At 36.7% G+C, this 25,283-nt stretch overlaps 1 protein-coding gene across 8 annotated transcripts in view; it reads left to right on the top strand.

Moving 5' to 3' along the window:
- The window catches only part of DOCK9 (dedicator of cytokinesis 9), a 143,587-nt gene extending 125,489 nt beyond the window's left edge, over positions 1-18,098 (top strand). For all 8 annotated transcript variants that reach the window (XM_085305985.1, XM_085305987.1, XM_085305986.1 and 5 more), the window contains 8 exons: positions 3,473-3,595; positions 3,953-4,066; positions 5,576-5,722; positions 7,949-8,159; positions 8,676-8,866; positions 10,115-10,215; positions 10,387-10,525; positions 16,825-18,098. In XM_085305985.1, coding sequence (XP_085162111.1) covers positions 3,473-3,595; positions 3,953-4,066; positions 5,576-5,722; positions 7,949-8,159; positions 8,676-8,866; positions 10,115-10,215; positions 10,387-10,525; positions 16,825-16,947 — 1,149 coding nt within the window. In that variant the 3' untranslated portion in view covers positions 16,948-18,098. The remainder of the gene's footprint in view (positions 1-3,472; positions 3,596-3,952; positions 4,067-5,575; positions 5,723-7,948; positions 8,160-8,675; positions 8,867-10,114; positions 10,216-10,386; positions 10,526-16,824) is intronic.
- Positions 18,099-25,283: the final 7,185 nt, after the last annotated feature.

Here is a 25,283-nt window from a genome sequence, read left to right as displayed (position 1 = left end):
ATGGGGTAGTGTGTGCCATCAGCAAGCCTGTGGAGGAGACCAACTGGAGGGCAGATAAATACTGGAGGGCAGAGTTGCCATTCAGAGGACCTCCGACAGAAGGAATGGATGACAAATCTCATAAATGCAGAGCTCCTGCAGCTGGGAAGAAGTCATCCAATGCATCAGTACAGGCTGGGAGCTGACTGGCAGGGCAGCAGCTCTGCAGAGAAAGACCTGGGAGTTCTCCTTGACAAGTGGTTGAGYGGAAATCAGTGGTGGACCCTTGTGGCAATAAAAGCCAGCTGCATGCTGGCTTGCGCTAGCAAGTGTTGACAAGTCAAGAAAAGAGGTTTTTCCCCACTCTGCTTGTCATTTGTGAAGCCCCATTGGAATCGTATGCSCAGTGTTTCTTCCCTCTCAGTCAGAAGCGCAGCTGCTGAGGTAGTGGGGGAAGAGCCAGACTCTTGTTAGAGTTGCATAGTGAAAGAACAGGAGGCAATAGTCACAAGTTACAGAGGAAATTCTGATTGGAAATATGGAAAAAATTCTTCCCCTTGAGAATGGTTAAGCACTGAGACAGGTAGCCCAAAAAAAGTGGTGGAATCTCCATCCTTGGAGATTTTCAAAACTCAGGAAGCTGAAGTCCTGGGCAGCCTGATCTAACTTTGGAGCTAACCCTGCTTTTTTTAGTAAGAACTTGACCTAGATTACCCAAAGAGGTGCCTTCCAACCTTAATTATTCTATGATTCTAGGTATAATCTGTTTACTCTGGAAATTGGTTAAAGTTTCTATGTCTAGCATAGTTCTGGTATGTATCTGTTATCCCTTTACTTATGTGGAAACTCAATTTTGTATTTTATTTTGTAAAGGCTCAAAGCCAAGATAAAAATACATCATACCCCTTGGAACCAAATGTTCTTTATCTTTTAATAATATTATCCAGTTTAGAATAGGTAAAGGTTTAAAGAAAAGTTTTGGTTACAGTTCTACAAGTGGTCATGTGTGCAATATTAAGACTATACATGCTTTAGGCAGTACTTGAGCTTAATGATTGTAAGTACACTTGGCACACAGTAGAAAAAAGTTGAAGTGCTGAAGTATTAAATATTTTTAGTGCAAACATATACTRTATTGATTGCTTGCATGAAATAGTCTTAATTATTCTTTTGTTGSGGCACAGCACAGAATTTCATTGCAGGGAAGCAAAACTTTCTACACTGAAGAAAGATTTTCAAACAATGCAAGTGTTGAAAAGAGAATACTGGTATTGGTGCAGAATACCTATCTGCAGAATTAATTCTCATTTCTAAATGTAATATTCTCATGATCCCTTTACCATCTGTCAGATAAAATAATAGTACAAATCAGAATGATAATACAGCTTCAGATTTAGTTGCTAAGTGAGTAAGATGCAGGTTGTCTATAAGTGGCATAAAGAAGGAATCCTTAAACCAGAATAGTGATTTAAACAAAACAGATTACTGAAGATGACTGACAAATTTTAACATAATACCTTAAACTTAAAAAAAAAAAAAATACTGGAACAGGTAGTTGGCAACGGCTTTATACTAATAGAGAGACTTTGTACATAAGACAGTAATGTATTGATACTGTGCTTTTGTAACAATATTTCCTCAAATGTGCTCTTTAATATCTATATTAAAAACAGTATCTCTTAACTTCAGGTTGAAAGTTTTCCTTTTCCCCTAACCTTGACATTTATATTAGTTTATCAGTATTTTGACATTCTTCTTGCATCAAGTCAAATTTATTTGAATGCTGACATTGCTAAAAACAAGTATACCAAGAGCTGTTTCAGAATTTTTGTACCAATAAACATAAATCAAAAACTATTGTATTTTAATTTTTTCTTTAAGCCTTTATTTTATTTCTGATAATACAGGAGTAATAAATTTTTAGCCATCATCTGCTCTGTTTATCAGGACTCTTTTCTCTAACTTATCCTTCCTTCTTCTGTGTTCTTTCCCTCCTATGAACTCTCTCATGTGCAGCTTTTACTCTGTTTTCCTGTGTGCAAACAAAATTTTACTGCTTTGCTGCATCTGGATGCCCTCTGATGCCTGAGCTGTAAGGCTCTGGGAGTCATAAAACAGGACGTCTGGACAGTCCTTGTGGTGCAGCAGTGACACTAGTCTTGCAGTGCTCTTGTTGCTGAGGATGGAGATACTGGAGAGCCTTTAGCTATAATGATTGGAGGAAAGAGGGTGTTTTGGGGCCTATTGCAACACTTAGGCATGAGCAGATTTTTTTCAGTCATCTTTTGCTCTCAGCCCTCTACCAAAGGGAGGAAGAGAGTAAGGTGGCATTGCATCCCTTCCAGGGATGAAAGGAGTTATTTTCAGCTTTTGGCTTCATCACTAGGCTACAGGGATGGTACAAGGACGTCTCAAGAAGTAGAAATGTAACGTTTTCTGTCTCCTAGTCTCAAACTTGGATTCTAGGGGAGATTCTTAGAGCTCAAGGCACGTTTGCGGAGGACTGAGATAGATATCCTGACACATGTGTTGATGGGAATGGACTTTATAGTGATTCTAATTCACTCTAAGTTGTGACCAAGTATAAGACAATTCAGTCATAGAAGCTGTATCCTGTTGTATATTGTCTGTACCATTGCAAATTATAGTCTAGTTAAGGGAATTTAGCCAAGTAATTCTGAATTTATGAAAAAAGAAGGAATAAAATTTGAGGTTTTTTGTTATGCTTATGAAGAAAAACAAATTAAATTTGCAGAAAAGGAAGAATTATGACAAACTGAAGGAAGAGACTTCATAATTATGATCTGGTTAATACAGTGCAAACTATATGTTTCAATTTAACTTTTAGCATAGTTTTCATTTAACCTTAAATAACTATTTTTTTGCAAGAGGGGTATTAGGATCAAGCTAAAACCACTAAAGCCAAGCTGGTTTCTTGCTTGTGACTCTTTTTTGGCCCTTCTAGATTTCTCAACTTCTCTAAATGTTGTTATGTGCTGTTTTCATTTTGGAGTAAGTGTAAAAAATTCAATTAGCATACTTTAATTRCTCTGAGCACATATTTTGGTAGTGTATCTTGCTATTGCATTGATTATGTAATTTATTTGATAGTTTCCTTCAAAATTGTGATGGTCAAGGGTTATGTTTAGCTGCTTTTTTTAAAATAATGTTTTTTGTGAAGAAAAAACTTATTGCAAGATAAGACAAATTTGGGCCCTCATCTAGATGTCAATTGTCAATTTAAGAAATCAAGAGTAAAGAAAAATGCTGTATACAGTAAATGCAAAGAACACATGCAGAGAGAACACTGGGGGGCAAATTGTTTCCTTTTAGCATCATTTAATCACTGTAATAATTTTCGCTCACTGTGTACAGATAGTTTTGTTTTGATACATGCTCCCTTTTTCCTTGGGAAGAATTTTGGTATAATTACTTGTCATGCTTTTCAAGAGGACTGAATTGTTTCTATCTTTCAAATGTGTATCCAATCTAGGATGTGCTCATGGAATTGTTGGAGCAGTGTGCTGATGGACTCTGGAAGGCAGAACGCTATGAACTGATTGCTGACATATATAAACTTATTATTCCTATTTATGAAAAACGGCGGGATTTTGAGGTACTAAATCTATTCTGAGAATATATGAGGGAGGGTGAAAAAGAAACCTTAGGTCTTCCAGTCTAACCACATGATACATTGCACCCCCCAGGATAAAACAGAATTAAATTTGTAACTGAAATATGAATGTATTGAAATTTTGAAATTTTGATTAAAAATATGTTAAATGTTTTATCTTTAAATATAAATAAATATTTAAGGTTTTTACTCTGATACAAATGCTAAACCTATTACTACTGATTTGTAAAATAGTCTTTTCAGTTGATATTAACTGTAAGGACATTATTCATAGTTGTTTTTAGATACCCATGTTCTACTTTGATCTGTTATCCCATGATTGTTCTGTCCTACTTTTAGAGGCTCGCTCATCTGTATGACACTCTTCATCGAGCATACAGTAAAGTAACAGAAGTAATGCATACAGGCAAGAGACTGCTGGGAACTTATTTCAGGGTAGCATTCTTTGGACAGGTGAGCATTGTCTCATTATCATCTCTCTGTGGCATGCAATAAGAAAAACCTTAATTTATTTTGGAAGGTATACTATTTCAAAATCTTTATTGATAATCAAGATATAGAAAGCATGAGAAATGTGTTATATTAGAAATAATTAAACATCATAAGTAATTTTGTTTAAAACATTTATCAGTCCCAATACAGTGGTTCTTTATCTTCCTCAGTAAATTTTTTGCTTTTTTTTTCTTTTTCTTTTTTTATTTACTGTCTTAAGGCAGCGGTAAGTTCTCTATAATGTCAGTTCTTAGCAATGTATTGACTTAATGTCTTTAGTGCTGTAGTGTGGTTTGCAAGACTGCTTCTTAGATTGCTCTTAGATTGCTATGCATTTGTAGCCATTGCAATTAAAAAAAATAACATTAAGTTCCATAGAGAATAAATCACTCTTTTCTGTACATCAGTATTGCATGCTTCAAAAAATATTCTATGTAATGGCTGTGTAAATAGACAGCTTCACATCCTCTAATATATGTCCACACTGCATATCTATCAATATATCATACAGTAACAAAGTAATACACTTYCTACATGCATAGCCCAGTTGTTAATTGTTCAGCAGAGCATGAATACTCTGAGCAGTATAACTTTACATGTATTTTGTTGTCTTTTATAACTTTATAGCAATACCAGTTTACAGACAGTGAAACAGAGGTTGAGGTAATTACAGTAACCGCTTACAAAGCAAGCGATGCAGTAAAAACTACTGCATTTCAGCTTAGTTTGATGTGGGTATTTTTGTCAGTCTAGCCTGTGTTTATACATGATCTGTTGTGCTTTTCTATTATGTCTGTTTCATTTTATGACAAAAATATTTGTTTTCTGATTTCAAACATAAACTCAGACATGGCTTGTTGTTTTAAACAAATCTCCTGTTTCACTTTCCATGTACTCGCTGCTAGATTCAGTCACAGTTTTAAAACAAGTGATTTGCACATTGAAAATAAACAAGCTTGTACTAGTTTGATACAACATAATGTTTAGGATTTTAAATAAATGAAACTTCATTTTCTGGAATTGAATATGTATTACTGTATAAAGACAAATTTCAGATTATTTTTATGTAAGCTATTGTCAAAATGCTCAACTGTGATTTGGATAGTCCTATTGGGCAATGAGATTTTTGTTTTGGCAAGTGAAACAGTGCAGAGAACTCGCTTTTAAATAAAAGAGACAACTTTTTTTTTATCTCAAAGTCTTGGCACACCATAAAATTACAACAGACCTTTTAAAATTGTAATTTGTATGCTTCCATTATCTTTCACTCATTCTGTAGTAGATAATTACATTTTTCTGTCTTTTGATTCCTATAGGAAAACTTTTTTACTTAGATTTTAATTTCTGTTTATTTACTTTTGCTTGAAATCTGATGTTAAATGTTTACATTTGCTTTGAACCACAACCATTATGTTTATCTTAATCACGTCCAAAGTTTTTTCAAGATTTTGATTGCTTTGTTTTTTACAGGGATTCTTTGAGGATGAAGATGGAAAGGAGTATATTTATAAAGAACCTAAACTTACTCCTCTTTCAGAAATTTCCCAAAGACTACAAAAACTCTACTCTGACAAATTTGGATCTGAAAATGTCAAGATGATTCAGGATTCTGGCAAAGTATGATTTCTGTTCTCTCCAAAAGAATTCTAATATATAACTTTCTTCCACAGATCTACTTGAAATATTCTGGAATCACTGTCCTTTACTCATGTGGTACACAAAAATACACATCCAAAAACTCTGCTGATTAAAGGGCATGAGAGAAATATCTCCTATTAAGTTTGCTATTAAGAAGCCCAAAAGATTAATTTTCATAGTGTCACCTCTCTAAATAAATGTTTATTATGATTTTTTATGGTGATTATGATTTTATTGTGATTACTTCCTTTGTTATCTTTAGCTGTATTTCTTGCCAGTTCATGCATAGTYATTCCTTGGAAGTTTTCCTTTCATGCATCTGAAGAGCAGAGTCCAAGCTCTGCCGAAATAAGAAACAGACCACGCTTGTAAAAATAAATAAATAAATAAGTAAATAAGAGGCCATATTAAAAAGACATATGAATGCTATGTCAACTGTTATTGTTATCCTTGTATACCTCTGAGCCTGTTCAATTCTAAAGTGTTCAAATGRTAGAAAAAAATGCTGTCATGAAGTTACCTGGTGAAATACAGAAGCAATTAGCAGTTTTGCCAGTGGGGATTAGACATAGCTAAAGCCTCCCAAGACCCTCATACATTATCCTCTTTAACTGTAACATGCTGCTAACAAAGTCCAGGATCTAGTATACAGTGGTGTGAACCTGTTTTTTTCAAAGCCTAAGTAAATATTTTTCTGAGATAAATTTTGTCACTTGTCTGTTGGGCCTCTGGAGTCCACTTTTCTGCTTTTAGGTTGAGATTTGTCATAGGAAATACTTTCCTTTGTAACTGAAGACTTCAAAGTTGGTGTGTTGAAGAGGACTACAATCCCCATAGGTTGAGAAAAACACATGCTGAGTAAGATTCCACTCTGAATTCCTTTCACGCTCTTAGCAAAAGCTAAATTTAATGTTGTGGAAAACAAAAGATTTATATTTTCACAGCCATTCCAGTGTACTTCTGTAGTATAAATTTACTAGATTCTACTTAATTATAATTCATATGCATGTCAGCATTTGTAGGGAAACTTTTCTATCAGCTCTATCAGATGTATCAGWTGTGCCAGTGGCAGAAAAATTACCACTTAAGTTCCAGTCCAGTAGTCTGAAAACATTGCAGATTTTTTACAGATTGAATCAAGCAGCACGTTCCAGTAAAACAGGATATCAGATGGCATGCCTTAGTTCTGTTCCCATTTGTTACAGGATTTACCTGATGACTTTATGTGTGTATTTGCATTTTCAGTTTTCACATTTAGTTTATAGAACTGAAATRGCTCATAGATAGGCAGAGATGACATGAACATCTGATGTAGTATTAAAATGTCAGGCTGCAACTTTTAGTAAGATGCATGGGTTTAGGGTCTCCTCTTTGTCAATTGCTTGAGAGAATTTCCAGGAGGTGGAAAACAAAACAAAACAAAAAAACCTCTAATAATGTCTATTTAGGGATTGTGCTGGGCAAAGCTTTTGGAGGCCTCATCTGCTGGAACTGGAGATTAGCTGCTGCTTTTACAAAATTAAAGATCTGCCAGCCCATGTGCCTCATATTCATCCATTTCCAGAAACAAAATGAACTGGTTTGCAATGAGTCCTGGAAAATGAAGCCTACAATTTTCCCTGTTCCTTCCAGTAGATTCTTTGGGTATAGGATGTCTTAGCTGGGCAGCCAGAAGGGGAGGAGTGCCTTCTCAAAATGTTATTTAGAATATTTAAAATGTAACTTTGTATTTTTACTTACTAACTTTTTATATCTCACTAACAACTGTTGGTTTCCAGTCAACTTTTGTATCAGCTATCATGAAGGGCAAGTATTTGTTTCTGAATTCTGGTTTTATGACTTTTCTTGAAATCCAAGATTAAGTGTACACATAAGTAAAATATTATGTCTTGCATATTGTTGTATGCATTATATTGTATGCATTTCTGCATACAACAAATATTGTAAGTGATAGCCTTAAAAAAATGCATGCATCTGTGTTGTCTTCCTAATACTTAGAAATTGAAATTAGAGCATTAGTGCTGAACATAGCCTCTGAGAGAGTGTGAAGGGAGGGGCTGCTACTGTTAATATAAAACCGTGAGAGCATTAATGTTCATTCTGTTTGCAGTAATTTACAGGATAAGAGACTAAATTTAATTTCTGAAAGTTGTGTGCCTACAACTAAATCTACTCAACTATTTGTTTTTTTGCTAYATTTTTAAGGTAAATCCTAAGGATTTAGATTCAAAATATGCATATATTCAAGTTACTCATGTAACTCCATACTTTGAAGAAAAAGAGTTGCAAGAAAGAAAAACAGATTTTGAAAGGACTCATAACATTCGTCGCTTTATGTTTGAGATGCCTTTTACTCAAGCTGGTAAAAGACAAGGAGGAGTGGAAGAACAGTGTAAACGACGGACTATTTTGACAGGTACTAGTTGCATGGAATTTGCCTTTTAAAGAGAATTGCTCTGTTTCTGTCTAATACTTAATTTTTGATACTAGTTTTTTTTTCTTATGTAGTATATTTGGTCAGAAAAWTTTTTAGAAGATTTCACACATGACTTGGAAATGACTAGAATTGCAAATTATATTAAAATATTGTTAGACAAGAATCTTTAAAATGAGTACATACTTGAGAATAGCACTCAGTGACTTGCAAACCCACTTATGTACAGCCTTCTGAGAGTACATGTCATCAGGTATTTCTTAATCCTGATGTTTTGGGAAGAGAGTAAAAATCTCATATTTGAATAGGTAAGATAATAATCTTTCATCGTTATTATAACGTTATAATACTTTTTCTATATTTTGTTCCCATTATATAACCATGTGTTATTAAATTGGGTGACAAATTATACAGAACTTTTTATGTAAAATTGCATGAAAATATACTTACTTTAAAAGACTCTTTTTCTAACTATGTTACTCTGATTTCTGTCCATAGCTATACATTGCTTCCCATATGTGAAAAAGCGCATTCCTGTAATGTACCAGCACCATACTGATTTAAACCCAATTGAAGTAGCCATTGATGAAATGAGTAAAAAGGTTGCAGAACTCAAGCAACTTTGTTCTTCWGCTGAAGTAGATATGATCAAATTGCAGCTGAAGCTACAAGGAAGCGTCAGTGTTCAGGTAAGAATATATAGTTTGCCATTTCACTTGTTTCTGTCTTTGGAAAATTACATAAGCAGCAGGTTTATCATTAGTTTCCATTCTGTGTATTCAAGAACATTCTAGCTTAAAAATATACTCAACATACACGATTATTTTCAGAGTAGCAAAAACAGTAAAAGTATTCAGTCTTTACACTGATTGTTTGACAGTTATGAGAAGATTAAGATTACATGTCTTGACTCTGTGGTGGTCCATGCCACTTCAGATTCTGRTGTAAGGCTGAAACTAGAACAAAATTGTGACTTCTCAAATGAGGAAGAATTAATGTATTTTGCTTAGAGATAGGTCTACTCAGATTGGATTCAACACAGTCATTATTGCTTTTGTGTTGTAGTAAGATCCTTAGGGAGCTGAAGGGAGAGTGCCAAAATATAGGAGGAGGAAAATAGAAGAAAATTCCACTGTGCAACAGTTTGTTTTGCCTAAGAAAGGAAAGAACCAAATGTAGTAGAAAGAAACAGATTCATCAGTGTAAGGTACATACAGTGATCATAGCATATACAGATCACTGTTTAAAGGGCCTTAAGATTGCAATGCTAATAACACTACTCTGCTATTTTTAACTAATTCATATCAAAGGAACAATAAACACAAGGTTATCTGAAGGGAACTGTTGTCATGTTGCAGAAAAAAGAGTGGTTGCAGAATCAGGAAGTGCTCAAGATAGCCTCTGGGAGAGTTAGAAGGGAGAAGCTGTTACTGTTAATATAAAAGAATAGCAGGAGCTTTCTTCTGTGAGAACATATGTAAATTTATTGGAAGCAGCATATGAGTTGAAAATAGCTAAATCCACTATTCCACACACCTGCTGTAATAGCACACTTAAATTTCTGCTAATTACTGCACARTTGTCAGCATGGAAGAGTGTTTTCAATAGATAAACAGGCCAAACAGTAGTAGACTTAGCTCTGTTTGTTTCCTCTTCTAATTTCACAAATAATGATAACAAATTGGCAGTGTGAGCTGTAACTTTGTCTTCCTGTCTCATCTTTTAAGTGATATATTTCTGCTAAGAAATGTTCATACAAGGTGCTGTCCTCTTATGTTACAACTCGAATAGTTGTCTTATTTCAGAAGTCCAACTTTTTTGAAATCATTACATTCTRAGAAAAGCAAATCAGATACAAATCTGTAGTATCTGTTGTTGCTGAGACAATATGCTTAACGGAGAAATTACTTTATTTTGTAATTATCATTCTTTTTTAGGTTAATGCTGGTCCATTAGCATATGCAAGAGCTTTCTTAGATGACACAAACACCAAAAGATACCCAGACAATAAAGTGAAACTACTGAAGGAAGTTTTTAGGTATGTTTTTTTAATTGACTTTTTTTTTAAATTGACATTGTAGGATTTTTTTTTCTCTGATACTTTTAATGTTAGTAATGCTCTGAGTGCATTAAAAGCTAGTACTTTGAATTACTCTTTTGGATTTTACATTYCTCCTTGAAATCTTTTTTATTATTTTATGTAAATCAGGCAATTTGTTGAAGCTTGTGGACATGCTCTGGGTGTAAATGAACGACTTATAAAGGAAGATCAGTTGGAATACCAAGAAGAAATGAAGGCCAACTACAGAGAAATGGCAAAAGAGCTTTCTGAAATAATGCATGAACAGGTATGTGTTGAGATTAAATTATAAATATCACCATTCAGAATGTTGCCGTAATGTGATCCCACAAAGAAAAATGTGTGTTGTGCTTTACATTAAAGGATTGTTTTGWTTTAGGTTTTATTTCTATTGAACTTTAATCACATCATGGAATTCTAAATTTTTCGKTTTTTTTCTGTGTCTGAATTTCCTCTGGATGCTTTCTTGACGTTCAAAATTAAGTGTTCATCAAGAAAATAAGTCTTGGCATCAGCATGCTTTTGTAAGAGAGGAAGACTGTAGTAAAGATGAAAAAAATGTATGAATGTAATGAATGACATTATATATGTCATTTATACTGCGTGTGTGTAGTTATAGAGATCTTTATTCAGTGATCGAGGAAGTTCATTCTTGTCCATACTTCCTAATAATTGTAGGAGGAATTCATCTGCAAGCTTATCCCTTTTTATTTAGATTTGGGAGATGTAAACATTTACCTTCTCAACAAAGAGGTAAAGATCTTTCAAGAGGTACTCTAACAGATTTTCCTGACAGGAATCCCTAACCGGAAATGGAGATAAGGGAAAACAGAAAGTCTCATGGAACAAGATGTAGGACTGTGCGTCTGTGAGCTATAGCAGAAATGCCTTCTGACTTCAGAAGCAAGGGTACTGTCCCCAGGAAGACAGAAAAGGCTGAAGACTATTGCTTAATCCCTACCTTCTTCAAGATTTTTTTAAAAGGAACTTCAAGTTCCTTTTCTTTTTTCTACTGTTATTGCTATAATCTTCATAGAAATGTAAAATCATAGAATCGGTAAGGTTGGAAGGGACCTCTGGAGATCATCTAGTCCAACCCCCCTGCTCAAGCAGGGTCACCTAKAGCATGGTAGACATGGTTGCATCCAGGCAGGCCTTGAAGATCTCCAGAGAAGGAGACTCCACAACCTCTCTGGGCAACCTGGTCCAGGGCTCCGTCACTCTCACAGGGAAGAAATTTCCCCTCACGCTCAGGCAGAACTTCCTGTGCTTCAATTTCTGCCCATTGCCTCTTGTCCTGTGACACGGGATAACTGAAAAGAGTTTGTCCCCGTCCCCTTGAAACCCTGCCTTCAGGTACTTGTACACATTGATCAGATCCCCCCTCAGTCTTCTCTTCCCCAGGCTGAAGAGGCCCAGCTCTCACAGCCATTCCTCATAGGGCAGATGCTCCAGCCCTCTGATCATCTTCGTAGCCCTACGCTGCACTCTCTTTAGTAGCTCCATGTCTCTCCTTTCCCAAAGCCACAAAATGGTTTATAGTTCTTAACCTTCAAGATACATATTTCTGATCCACAAGGAATACCTGTATTTTCTGATAATATTTCACATTAAAACTAAATATTTCTATGAGACTTTCTTAGATGCCTGAGCATAGGATCCTCTTTTTTTAGAGCAGAAACCAAAGCATCCCACTCTAGATGACTRGCTGGTACAAAGAGGAGCTCTGTGTTTCCCTTGTCCTTACAAATGACTTTACTCTGGAATCAAATTGAATGTGAAAAAGCATATTTGAGACTTACTTGAGGCATGCGGTTCAGGTGACATTTAAATGATCTGTTAAATTGTCTTCATTTGAGAAATACCACTTTTACTTGTCAGAATTATTTCTTTTGTGTGGTTGGTAGAGCATGGGAAAGTGTCTGGCCAACCAGAAAATGTATCTACCAACACAACGAAATATTTAAACTGACCACATTTAGATAATTCAGAGAAATCTATCTGCCAGTGTTCCCCTGGCGTTAATCCTCTTCTTACTTCTCCCATGGGTGGTTTCTTCTGAATTTTGGGGTTATTTGCACAACAGGTCGGGCAGCTTTTACATTAAGGTCAGCATTTGATTGCATCTTTGATCCCACAGCGTATCTTTTTACACTGCTTVTCATAGCATCTGCTCCCATGTGAGATCCTTCATGCAGTCTCATAAGGAGCACTTCCATCATTTTAGCCATAGTTAAAACTAGTTCATTTGGAATGACCCACCACCCTTCAACATTTTCTGTACACTTTAGCCTTTCTGCCAGTTGATTTTCTTTGTCTGAATATTCAGGAGGTCTCATGTAATTTTCTACTGGGTATTAAAGCCCCAATCACCTGTCCTGCTGATACTGCTCTTTTGGCTGCCATATCTGCTCTCCTGTTTCCTTGCGCCACTGCACTATTTCCTTTTGGAGGGGGGCTTTGCAATGCATTATAGCTACTTCTTTGGGTTTTATTATTGCCTGTAATAATCTTAGTATCTCTTGTCCRTACTTTACRTTGCTTCCTTCTTCGCAATCTGAGCCTTTTTCTTTGAAGCACGGTACCCGGGCAAGTGCCCCAAAATTTAACAGGCTCACTGATGCTTCTAGCCATATTTGCTCTGAGTCAGCTCCAATCAAGATGTCATCCACCTTTGTTAAAGAGTGGCATTTTTATTACCTTCCTGACATTGCGCTGGCTCTTTGGCCAAGCTCTCACCAAACAGGGTAGGACTGTTCTTGAATCCTTGATGAAGAACCATCCAGTATAACTGCTCCTTCCTCCTCGTAGTGGGACTTTCCCATGCAAAGGCAAAAATTGTCTGGCTTTGTTCTTCTATGGAAATACAAAAAAAAAGCATCTTTTAAATCTAGCACTGTTGAACAATTGTTAGTCTCAGGCACTGAGGCTAAAAGAGTAAATGGGTTTGGCACTGCGGCATGTATATCTTTTGTTATCTGGTTCACTGCCCTTAGGTCCTGGACCAGTCGATACTCTCGGGAGCGCGGTTTCCTTACCGGCAGGATTGGTGTGCTGAGTTCAGATCGACATTCTCTAAGCAAGCCGTATTGCAAGAAGGCATTAGGGGTTCCAATCCTCTACGCGCTTCCAGCTTGACAGGGTACTGATGCACCCTAACTGGCTTCGCTCCTGGTTGTAGCACTGTTTTGTTTGGGGTCGCACTTTCTGCTTTACCTGGCTTTGTCGAGGCCCAGACCAGGGGAATCAYCGCATCCAATACACTTGAAAGGATACTTGCACTGTTATCCTCCAGAGCTGATCTCATCAAAAGGCAGATTTGCACTCTCCACGCTGATCGTGGAGGGATGTGAAGCTGTACAGAATGCTTGGACAGAGGTTATGCACAGTAAATCCCATCCTAATAAAGGGAGGGGACACTCTGGCATATAGAGAAACTCATGAGTCAATTTAGTACCCCCAATTGTACACYCCATTGGTTGCAATAATGGCCTCAAAGTTTCCTTCTCCTAGCCCCAACAATGGTGGTAGTAGTCTTACTTAAGGGTCCTTTACAACCAGTTATCACTGAATGACTGGCTCCACTGTCTAATAACAAATCTGTAGTTTCATTCCCCAGCTTTACTGGAACCAGGGCATTAGCTGGGGAGATTCTGGTTTTCTCCTCCGATCCCCTTCATTCCATATTTGAGCCCTCTAACATAATTAGGTCGGTGCTGTCTGGGCTCTGTGGCTTTGTTATCCTTCTTCGGTTTGGACATTCATTTTTCCAATGCCCTTCCTGTCCACAAATGCGCATTCATTTGTACCCAAAGAGGGCCAAGGGAGGCCTCCTCCTGGCCTCCCTCCCCTTCTACCTCTGCCTCCTCTGTTACCTCTTCCGCTTCCCCTGCCCCTACCTTGGAATTCCTCTCCAGGCTGCTGCCAGGAGAGAGGCCTGTAGTTTCAGTAAGTTTTATGTTTCTCTTTTTCCCTTTTCATCTCGATTATTCTATACCTTACACGCTATTTCTGTCAGCTGTGAAGCAGACATTCCCCAGCTCCATCTGCCTTCTCTAGCTTCTTTCTAATATCCTGAGCTGACTGGCCAATGAAGAGCRTATTAAACTTTCTTTGATTCGCTTCCTCAGTTGGATCCAAGGCTGTCCACCTTCTGGCTGCTTCACATAATCTTTCATAAAAGGCCAAGAGATTTTCTTCGGGCCCTTGCTTTACTTCATACAACTTTGATACAGTCTTTGGTTGCGGAAGCCCATATCGAGCCCCATGTAGAATTAACTGTTGATACTGCTTTAATAGCTCCCTACCCTCACTCCTATTTTGATCCCACTCTGGATCCCTTCTGGTGAGTAAGTAGACCTCAGGATCCCCCTTTCTATCCCTTTTCTCACCCTCTTCTTTTGCGTTATCAGTTACCAGCCTCCTTTCTTCCCCCATCAAGAAAGTRTTCAGCAGTGCCTGCACATCTCCCCAGTTAGGATTATGAGTTATCACAAAAGTCTCCAAAAGTTGATGCAGCTTCTCAGGATTGGGGGCAGGTTTAGCTCAGTTGGTTAGAGGGTGGTGCTGCTAATGCCAAGGTCATGGTTTCAATCCCTGTACGGGCTATGCTGAGGGTTGGACTAGATGATCTCCAGAGGTCCCTTCCAATCTTACCATTCTATGATTCTATGATTGTATCCTTCAGATATATAGAATGACTTTACCCATTAACTATTTTTTGACATCTCCAAATTTTATTCATTATCATTATCCAAGAAATACTTGCTGAAAAAAGCTAGTGAGTATCTAAATAACAACATATCCATATATTTATCRAAGAAGGATTTGCTTTTATTTTATTCTAAAATAGAACATTTCCAAAACTTCTGTGACAGATTTTTTTTCCCTTAGGAAAATTTGTCCAGTAGTTGAAATTCAGTTTACATGCTTCCTTGCTCTCCGTTATTTCCTGATGCAGTTTTCTCAGATACTGCATTTGAGTAGTTCCATGCTGTGATATTATTATGGTGAAGCACAAGAACACAGCAACTGCATAGGCTTTATTTTCGTTATCTTATTCTTTCGTTACACTATTAAAGAGAAACTTTTCTAAATCACTGATACAGTAGAGAATACTATGAGACAAAGTTTGCAGGGAGTGATACAATTTTATCAGAACCACTGTTGTTTTTAATAAGAACAAGTAACTGTTCAGATATGCCTGTACAAAAAAAGTTTTGAAAGATCTTTGGAACAGGAAAAGAAATTTCTTAGCTGACAAAAAGGGGACAGTTTGACTATACTTTACTGTGATTTATTGAAAAACAGAAAACAGTGGAGGGTTTTTGAAAGGAGGATGACTGGATGGCTGATCAAGGCAAACAAGGTATATGGGAGAATTAGCTGCAGACAAGAGTGCTTCAGAAAAGAAAGAACAACTTTGGACAAGTGATTTAATAGGATAATAAATGAAAAATTAATCTTTCCGTGATATAGGAAAAAGTTGAAGTATATAATTACAGTTTGAACACAAGAAGCAGAAATGTTTTAAACTCAGTCCAAGATCTGTATGTTCAAAAAATACTCAGATGAGTCTGTTTACAAGGATTGCAGATCTGGAAAAGCATGTAATGCCTGAAACTTCAGGAGTAAATCAAGTTGCCTACAAGTAAACAAAGAGAAGAAGCGGCAGACAACTGAATCTCTTAGGATAGAATGAATAGGATATCGAAGTATAGCACCAGCTGCAGTAATGTGTACTGTTATCCTTACCACTATGTTTTTTTCTACAGATGTAATTAGATGTAAATAAGTTAATTAAAACATAATATGTAAAAATTGGATTGATCACTTCTCAGAAGGCTTAGGATCATGAGACCCTTCACTGAAATCTAAAAGTGTTACCCACATGTGGCTACTTATTGGCATATTTGGAAATAGAGCTTCTTACAATGTTTGTTCTAAAGTCTTTGCAAAAACTTAGCTGCCTTATGATAGTGTGGTGTTTAAATGGTTATAAAAAGCTTTGTTATGAAGAATATTTTATAGAAAAGAATCTTAATGGAATTTTCTTTTTTTTTCCTGTGCTGCTTGCAAACATGATCAGATGGGATGGTAATTAATTTTCTTTATTTGTGCTGTTAGCTTGTCTAACTAATCATTATATAATTCCTTTTAGCTAAGAATTAATTTTTATTTTCATTATAAAAATTATACCTAGTTCAGAACAAGTTTATTCTTTCATTCTTTTCTCCTAATATAGCTGAGAGTAGTAGTTCTTCCAGTCACCTATTGCAGATGTCTATAGCCATCATCTGAGAAAATGCTGTCAGACATRCAGTGAGTGTGAAACTTTTAGCCTTTTGAAAGGAAGGATTCTAGTTCCACTCAGTGGTAGAAAAACATTACTAGCAACAAAACCTTATGTAGGGCTCACATGATAGATGAATCAAATATTTCTAATTTTAACATCAGTAAATTTATAGCTGTTGAGAATAAAAGGYTTTTTGGTGCTCAGCTTATATCATTTTTATAAATATTTGTGTTATTTTGTGAAGTTTTGGTAAATTTGTTTTCTATTTTAAGATTACTCCTGTTGAAGAAAAGACCAGTGTAATGCCTAATTCACTACACATTTTCAACGCCATAAGTGGAACACCAACAAGCACAACAGTTCATGGGATGCCCAGTTCTTCATCAGTTGCATGATTGTTTTGTAAAGGAAAGTTGGGTTTTGTTTTTTTGTTTTTTTTWAAAAAAAGTCTGTGGATTTGCTTCATTGTGTGCAAACTCAGGATGAATATGAAGCTAAATGTGGGGCACGTGCAAGCTGCATAATGCATATAGAAGTCCGAACACTCTTAAAACTCGGGGCAGGCGGTGATAAGCTAATAGCAGTTACTGTAATAGTCTTTTAGAGTAAGTAAGCGGGATGCACATGTATTTTTTTAACTCTGCTAGTAACATTTAAAAGCATTCACAATGTCATTGCAGAGGTGCGTGCTGGGAAATTAAAAAGTTGAAGTTAATTTCTCTTTTTCATTAGAAAGTATTATTTAAATGAATTGCACATTACGAAGTGTTGTGGGATGTAATTTTGCAGATATGTAACGTTCAGATTTTTTTTTTTTGTGTATGGCACAGAGATTGATTTCAAGGACAAGAGCTATTTTGGGATTAGACAGAGACACTAGTTTTTTGGGTTTAATGGAACTGACAATTGTAGTTTTTGTACCATTTGCAAATTGTTGTGCTTTATTTTATACCTTACTGCTTTCTGGAAGTATGTGAGCTTAAATCTTACTAAACAACTAAATACAACCAAAGGTCTGTATTAATGAACACCAAGTTATACTAAAATATCAATAGTACTAAATTGCTGTGTACATACTGTTTGTTAATACAGTCCATACTTTCTGTACATAAAGGCATTACATTTCTAAGCATTTTTTAATATTCATACCAGCTCTCAGTCTTCAGCTTTCAGTGAAAATTTGCTCATTCCAAGTATATGCAGATTTTACAGTCCTACAGTCCATTTATTCCTGTATATAAGTGCAATATAAGGATGTATACAGTCTTTGCTATGTTAGGTTTATATGCAGTTATTAAAAAAAAAGAAGAAGAAAAAACTTTTTTTGCCAAAGCAATGGAGTATGTAATTGGTGATCATAGTTACTGTGGTAAATGGTGGTATAATTTAAAGCTTTTCTCATATTCTTTTAAAACATTAATTTAGTAATTTTATATTTGGGAGGAAATAAAGGTTTTTAATTTTATTTAACTGGAAGCACTGTCCTGCTGTAATTAAACATTCTGTACTACATCTATATTAAAAGGAAAAAAAGTAGTTACTTTTCCTGCTGTGTGTTCTGGTTTTTATTTTTAATTTATTTTGATTGAGATTGGGGAAAATCTGAAAGATCAAAGCTTGATCAGAAAACTGTCTTTTTGCAACCAAGGGCTCCTAGGTTGGGCAAAAAACAGGAAAAACAAACATTGATAATGACTCTTAACTTCTTATTTATATGTCTTTTCATGATATCTGTAAAGGTGACCATTTTAACGCCTTTTAAAGATTTTGATAGTGGCTATTTCTATTCAGAGAATTATGTTGAATGAGTTATGTAAAGCCATATAAATTCTATAAATACCTTATAGTCTTGACACAGTTGATGAATTTGTTTAAATTATAGCTATAGTTATTAAGCAGAGTTTCTCTTTCAAGTTAAGAGTAGTAGATATTTATTTTGCACTAAGAGCATTTTCTGCATAGGATAGATTTTTATATTTTATTCCTCTCTCTCACTGTAAAATTTGAATTTTTTTCTGTAAGAACAAAATTCAATTGAAATTGGTAAGTGTGTTGGAAATGCTACACCGTGTTTAGTCGCTATGTCTTGTGACTAATGATAAACCACCAAGAGTCCTGCTAGCTGTACAACTGTTTTGCTGGTTGAATTGTACTAGGAAGGACTAACTAGCTGGAAGACAAAGGAGAGGAGGCTGAAAGGGTTTAGATGAGTGATCTGTCACTGCAGATCCTTAGGGCGACATCCTTTTGTACATGCGGACTGATTGAGCTGCTGCTGTGTTGCAGTTTAGGGGATTGGATGATACTAAATGCCATGCGGTTGTGTGCAGAAACCAGCATGTTCCCTTCTATCTTGCGTTGGCATATGACTTTTTTATTTATTTCCCCAAATCCTGGATGATGCAGCCATGGACTACACAATTGCTACATCCTATTTAATGGAATAGTGAGTTCAGCTAATGTATGATATGTTTTTTATTTGCTTCTTCTAAAGCTTCTCCCTCTCCTCTTTGTCCTTCCTCCCACTCTCTCTCTTAAGATTCATTGGTGCTGGATAACTGGACAGCAAGTGTAGCTTCTTAGGGTGGTGATCTTCATAACTATTGCTTTATAATCTGTCTTGTGTTTGCTACTGTGGTAAAAGATTGCCAAAAATTTGAATGTTTATTTGGCAAATTAAGATGGGGGTCATGAAAATTATGAACAAAATTGAGAGAACTAGAGTTGAGATATTTATTGCAAGCTCATATGTGAATAAATATTATTTTAAATTAGTTTAGTGYCCATTTAATATTTTAAGAATTGGTTTAAGTTTTAACTAGCTTTTCACAGACATATAAATTTTGAATTAACAGAAGTGAGAGATCAGATTTTTTTCAAAAGTGTAAGAAAAACAGATGTCCACTTTGGAGCACAACTGAATAAATAAATTTGAGCTGGCATTTAGGGTTTTCAAAAAATGGAAATTTAAAGCCTAGAAAGAATATGAATGGAAATTGGCTGCGTCATACCAAGAGAGAGTAGAAACTACTGAGAGAGCAGTTAAGGAACAAGTGATGTTTTTTCAGTTGCTTGAATTGCAAATGAAACAGATAAGAAGTTCTCAAGGACATGCAGATAACTGTAAGAAAAGAACCTTAGTTAAGCAAAACTGAATTTATTGCTCATATCACCTTTCTCAGAATTCTTTAAATGTTGTTTAATGGGAGACAAATACAAAGCTATAATATATTTAATGAAGTTTTAGTAGGCAATTTAACTGGCACATAAGGGGCCAAAAATGTTTTATAATCGATCTGAAAAAGCAGAATCTTGGCAATACCTAGACTTTCAAAAGGCCTGTGACAATATAAGAAAACATGTTCATCCACTAGCACCCTGCTGAGTTTTTTTTTAGATTCCTTAAAACTTTGTTCTCTCACCATCATTGGTGGTAGGCATTTGTCTGCCTAGATAATTTGAAATAGTTAAATATATTTTCATCACAGTATACTAGTAGACTGTAAAATAATACAGGCTCAAGGCTATTTAGTATGCCTAGAATGATCGTGACTGGCATTTAGAAAAACCACATGACTGAAAAAATAATAACTTGCTTGAGAAGGGTAAAGCAGGGGAGGTGGCACCCTGCACTAAAAGATATTGTTATCTGTTTTAGAGATATTGGTAACTCAGAACCATGAGATCTCAAATAGAAATGAAGCAATGTGCTAACTGATAAAGCATGAGGTAGCAGTGCATTGGCAACAACCCATTAAAGCTCAGAATAGGATACCCATGGGGCAGAAGGGGGGAGAAGGTATCTCATTTTGAGACATATACTTAAAGTATCACACAGCCAATAGTGAARCATGATTTTTCAATGGCTTTTAGAAAACTGTGGTATCTGACAATACACATTTGTTTTGAATTAGAGGTTATTATAATTAAATAATTACTGTACTTGATTTTGGTACATGTCCAAAAAACAGTCATCAGAACTTGACTATATTTGTTACAGACCAACAGAGATAACCTTGAAGTGAAGTTTAGGTTTACTCCTTTTTTGAAAGTATATATAGCTTGTTAATTAAAATAAAGTGGTAATAACTAAGAGCTTTTTTTAAAAAAAGAAAAAAGTTGACTGAATGCACACAATGCTATGATACCAAGACAGGAAACACTTTTGCAGTTCACTAACAAACTGAGGGTAGTGGTAAAATACTGGCTGATTTTAAAAGTATATTTAGGTGGAAAGAAGAAGAAGTTCCCTAGCAATTTTCTGTACTTTAATTTCTAAAATGTTGAGCAGAAAAATCTGTATTTTGTAGCAGCTGATGATATTAAGGCATTTAACTGAAATACTAGGTGCTATGTAAGCACATTACTAGGCAGATGGTCAGAGGTCAAATTATTAACTGAGGAGATATGTTCAAAATGTTTTTGTTCTATCTTTAGAAACTGTCAGGAAAGTATGCTTTGCATGTGAAGACAGTGAAATATTTCAGAACTCCTTTGTAATCCAAAAGGAAGTTTATTTCTAGTAGATATTCAGTATCTGCAAGCCTAAAATTTGGAAACAAGTGTAGTAAGAACGATTCTAGTCTGTTAATTTGTCCTCTAAAGTAGATCTCAAAGCACAGAAGTTTCAGAAGAATGTTCATGTTGTGGCAATTTTCTGAAAAAAACATGCTGCTGTTTTTTTTCAGTGAAACTGGTGTGAAACCACGTGCTGGATGATTAAATACAGGATTCGGATAACAAAGAACTAAAGATAGGCTTATATAGAAAATAGATGTGATCAAAGAGAGTCACAGAATGGTTGAAATTGGAAGGGACCTCTGGAGATCTAGTCCAAACCACCTACTCAAGCAGAGTCAGCTACAGCACATGGCATAAGATCATGTCCAGGCAGATTTTGAGTATCTCCAGAGAAGGAGACTCCACAACCTCTCTGGGCAACCTGTGCTGGTGCTCTGTCACTCTTACAGTGAAGAAGTTTTTCTTCATACTCAGGTGGAACTTCCTATGTTTCCATTTGTGCCTGTTGCCTCTTGTCCTGTTGCTTGGCACCACTGAAAAGAGTCTGGCCCCTTCCTCTTGACCCTCTCTCTTGAGGCATTTGTAGGCATTGATAAGATCCCCCCTCAGTCTTCTCTTCCCCAGGCTGAAGAGGCCCAGCTCTCACAGCCATTCCCCACAGGGCAGATGTTCCAGCCCTCTGATCATCTTTGCAGCCCTACGAAGGACTCTCTCCAGTAGCTCCATGTCTCTCTTGTACTGGGGAGCGCAGAACTGGACACAGTACTCGAGATGAGGCCTCACGAGGGCTGAGGAGAGGGGCAGGATCACCTCCCTCGACCTGCTGGCAACACTCTTCCTAATGCACCCCAGGAGACCATTGGTCTCCTTGGCTACACATTGCTGGCACATTGACATGTTGGCACATTGCTGGCTTGTGGGTTCCTTACTCGTTGCAAAGACTACAAATTTGGAGGATGTTTGTAGTTAATTGATTGTGCACAGTAGGAAATTAATCTGACTAAGCTCAATGCAAGATCACAAMGAAAGGGAAGATCATATTTATTTTAAATAAAAATGATCTCAATCACTGCCAAGTTCTCATGGACTTTACTCAATACCCACATGCTCACAAGAACCAAGACGTGTGTCCAGATGGTCTGGCTGGGTTGGCTTGGGTTTGACTTGGGTTTCACATGAAAGACAAGTAATTGTCATGTCATTTGGATTCTACTTCATTGGCAATGACAAACTTTTTCAAACAGGTGTATATATATATCTTTCAGTTATTACAAGGTGACCTTTTCCCTTAATCTTGCTTACTTCATCCCCCATAAACCTTAGATTGTCTGTGTTTCCTCATGTGGGTATCTTTATGGCTGCATTCAGTCTTCCTGTTGGCATAAAGGGAGAGGAATGGCACATGCAGTGTGCTGTAACCTTGCTGTCATCCTTCCATTATCAGGGCGCAGGTCTTCTGCTGACAAGTCATCATTCTGTGGCCTTATTGGAGCTCAGGCCTTCTGGTCTTGATGTGAACAACGCGTTCCTCAGTGTTTACTAGTTTCATTGCCGTTAATCGTGTCCATGATTATCAATACCTGCTGTTCTTTTAACCCTTAATTTATCTCATGCTTTCACACAATTATTTCCATTCATAATTCATTCAGACCCATCCTACTATTTCTGTAACAGCTTCCAACASTACCACATGACAGTTTTAGTGGACTATTATAGTAGAGCATGTATCCAGCTGTTAAAGTACAGTCTAGCAACTGCTTTTGGAGACCATTAATGGAAAATCAAATGGAGATACTTTCTTGATGAGTTAGAATTCCAAAAGGTATTGATATAATACTGATGCTATAAAACAATTTCTTTGGTAGTATAGAAGCAAATAAAAAAAAAAAGCACTGCCAATTCAAAACGTATGAAAACAAACACCAGTCTCTGAGATTTGACTTGCTCCAGATTAGGACCTCTAAACATTGTAGATTACCGTACTAGCATATGAAGTCACACTTCTAGGAACAAGACATGAGGACTAAATGTAAACACAAGTTGCCTCTCGGAAAACAGTAATGCTGAAAAGAATTTAAGGCTTGTTCTGAATATACAGCTTGCCTTAAGCAAGCTCCTAAAATAGTTTTGAGGTAGAGTAATGCAACAAGTGGATGTAAATTGAATRTATTATACTGAATTTACCTTCTGCCATACAGCACTTGTGAAGTGCTGTGAACATGCTATGCAGTTCTAGAGCTAAGGTTTTTAAAAGAACAGCAGAATTCACAGAAGAGTCACATAAATGGTTTTGAGGGATAGAGAAAATCTTTTATGGTGGGAGATAAGCAGCAAGATGGAATGAAAACTGGCTGAGGGGCAGAGCTCAGAGGGTTGTGATTGAGTCTAATTGGATGCCTGTAGCTAGGGGTGTGCTGCAGGGGCCAATCCTGGATCCAGTTGTAGTCAACATATTCAGCAATGACCTGGATGAAGGGACAGAGTGCGCCCTGAGCAAGTTTACTGATGATAAAAAAGTGGGAGGAGTGGCTGGTACACCTGAGGGCTATGCTGCCGKTCAGAGGCCCCTCGACAGGGAAGACAAGAGAGACATAGAGCTACTGGAGTGAGTCCAGCAAAGCGTCACTAAGATGGTTAATAGACTGAAGCGTCTCTGAGCAAGCTGGGTCTGTTCAGCTGGGAGAAGACTTGAGGGGAGTCTTCTCAATGTGTAYAAGTATCTGAAGGGAGGTGTAAAGAAGATGGGGCCAAACTGTTTTCAGTGGTGCCCAGTGAAAGAACAAGAGGCAATGGGCACAAATGGAAACACAGGACGTTCCATGTGAACATAAGGAAAAAAGTCTTTGCTGTGAGAGTGACAGAGCACTGGAACAGGTTGTCCAGAGAGGTTGTGAAATCTCTGGCCTTGGAAATACTGAAAAGGTGACCCAGCTTTAACAGGAGAGTTGGTGACCAGATCATCTGGGGAAACTAGATGATCTCCAGCAGTGTCGTCCAATCTCAACCATTGCATCAGTCAGGGAGATCTAGAAGAGAATGTTTTGACTTACTAAGAAAATTGGAAGGGAACTAAAATACAAAAGAGCATACGGGATGCTACAAGGCACTTTCAGTCTGGCCAAAGAAAATGTAACAATAATTGCAAGCTGAAGCCAGGAAGCTTCTGGTTCGGATTCTTAGTCCCCTTTAACCACTACCCTGAACTACCCCTGACGGCGGTGAATTCTGAAAGTCTTGACATCTTCTGTCAGATATTCTTTACAGAAAGGAGATGTTATTTACTTACTGCTGTATTTCAGATACAGTAAACTGTTGTATTAAGGCAGGCTGTGTGCATTAACTCAGAGCTAGTGGTTTATTTTAAGTCAAAATTCTGAAACTAAAACTTGAAAAATAGTGTGAACTCATTAGATGTTTTAGCCAGTGTTAGTTAATAGTACCTCGAGCAGTTTTGTAGCCATTTTATAAAATATTCTGGAAATAACAGATGCGCTCAGTAGCAGCGTTAACACAGTAATTTCAGGAAGTAGTCTTACTGTCAGTTGGGTCTTCATTCAGGACAGAATGTTGTTACTTATTAAAAAACCTGTCTTTAGCTGTCAGATTTCAGACAGTTATTGGTTGTGGCAGAAGCTTGCATTGCAAGTAGTGAAGCAATTAACAAGCAGCTATGCACTAACATTTGTAGTGTTTGAAGAGATTACCCTAAATGCTTGTAAGTGAAGAAATGGCTGGGATGCTCGTTTATGGGAGTAGTGTTGTGCGTGAATGACCTGGAACTTCGGCCTGTCTTCGGCGTTCAGGTGGCAGTGAGAAAGGTGCTTCACCGCAGTTTCGACTGGTACTTACCAGCCTCTTCAAGGAGGTGAGCCCCACGCGGCAAGAGAAGTGGATTCTGTCTAATCTTGTTATAAGAAAAYGAGACCCTGAGTTTAAAAGTCTGAGAACTGGAATTCTCAAATCCAGTTTCACACATCAGGTATCTTGTGCTGTGGCCTAATTTGTCATTTTTAAAGTGGTATAACTTCATATAGTCATTTTATCATACTGAGAAAAGCTACAGACAGTCCAGGTACTTTCTTCCACTAATTTTCCTGTTTCTTGGCTCTCATCTGTCCTTGTTCAAGTTGCAGACATCTGACATGGAGCTCTACTAAAAACTGAAATGTCACATTTAAATGAAAAAACGTAGTTATTAATTCTCCATATG

Source organism: Rhea americana, unplaced genomic scaffold (genome assembly GCF_003343005.1).
Source record: "Rhea americana isolate MKP2758 unplaced genomic scaffold, rheAme1 scaffold_23, whole genome shotgun sequence".
NCBI lineage: Eukaryota > Metazoa > Chordata > Aves > Rheiformes > Rheidae > Rhea > Rhea americana.
This window is presented reverse-complemented; position numbering and strand designations above follow the sequence as displayed.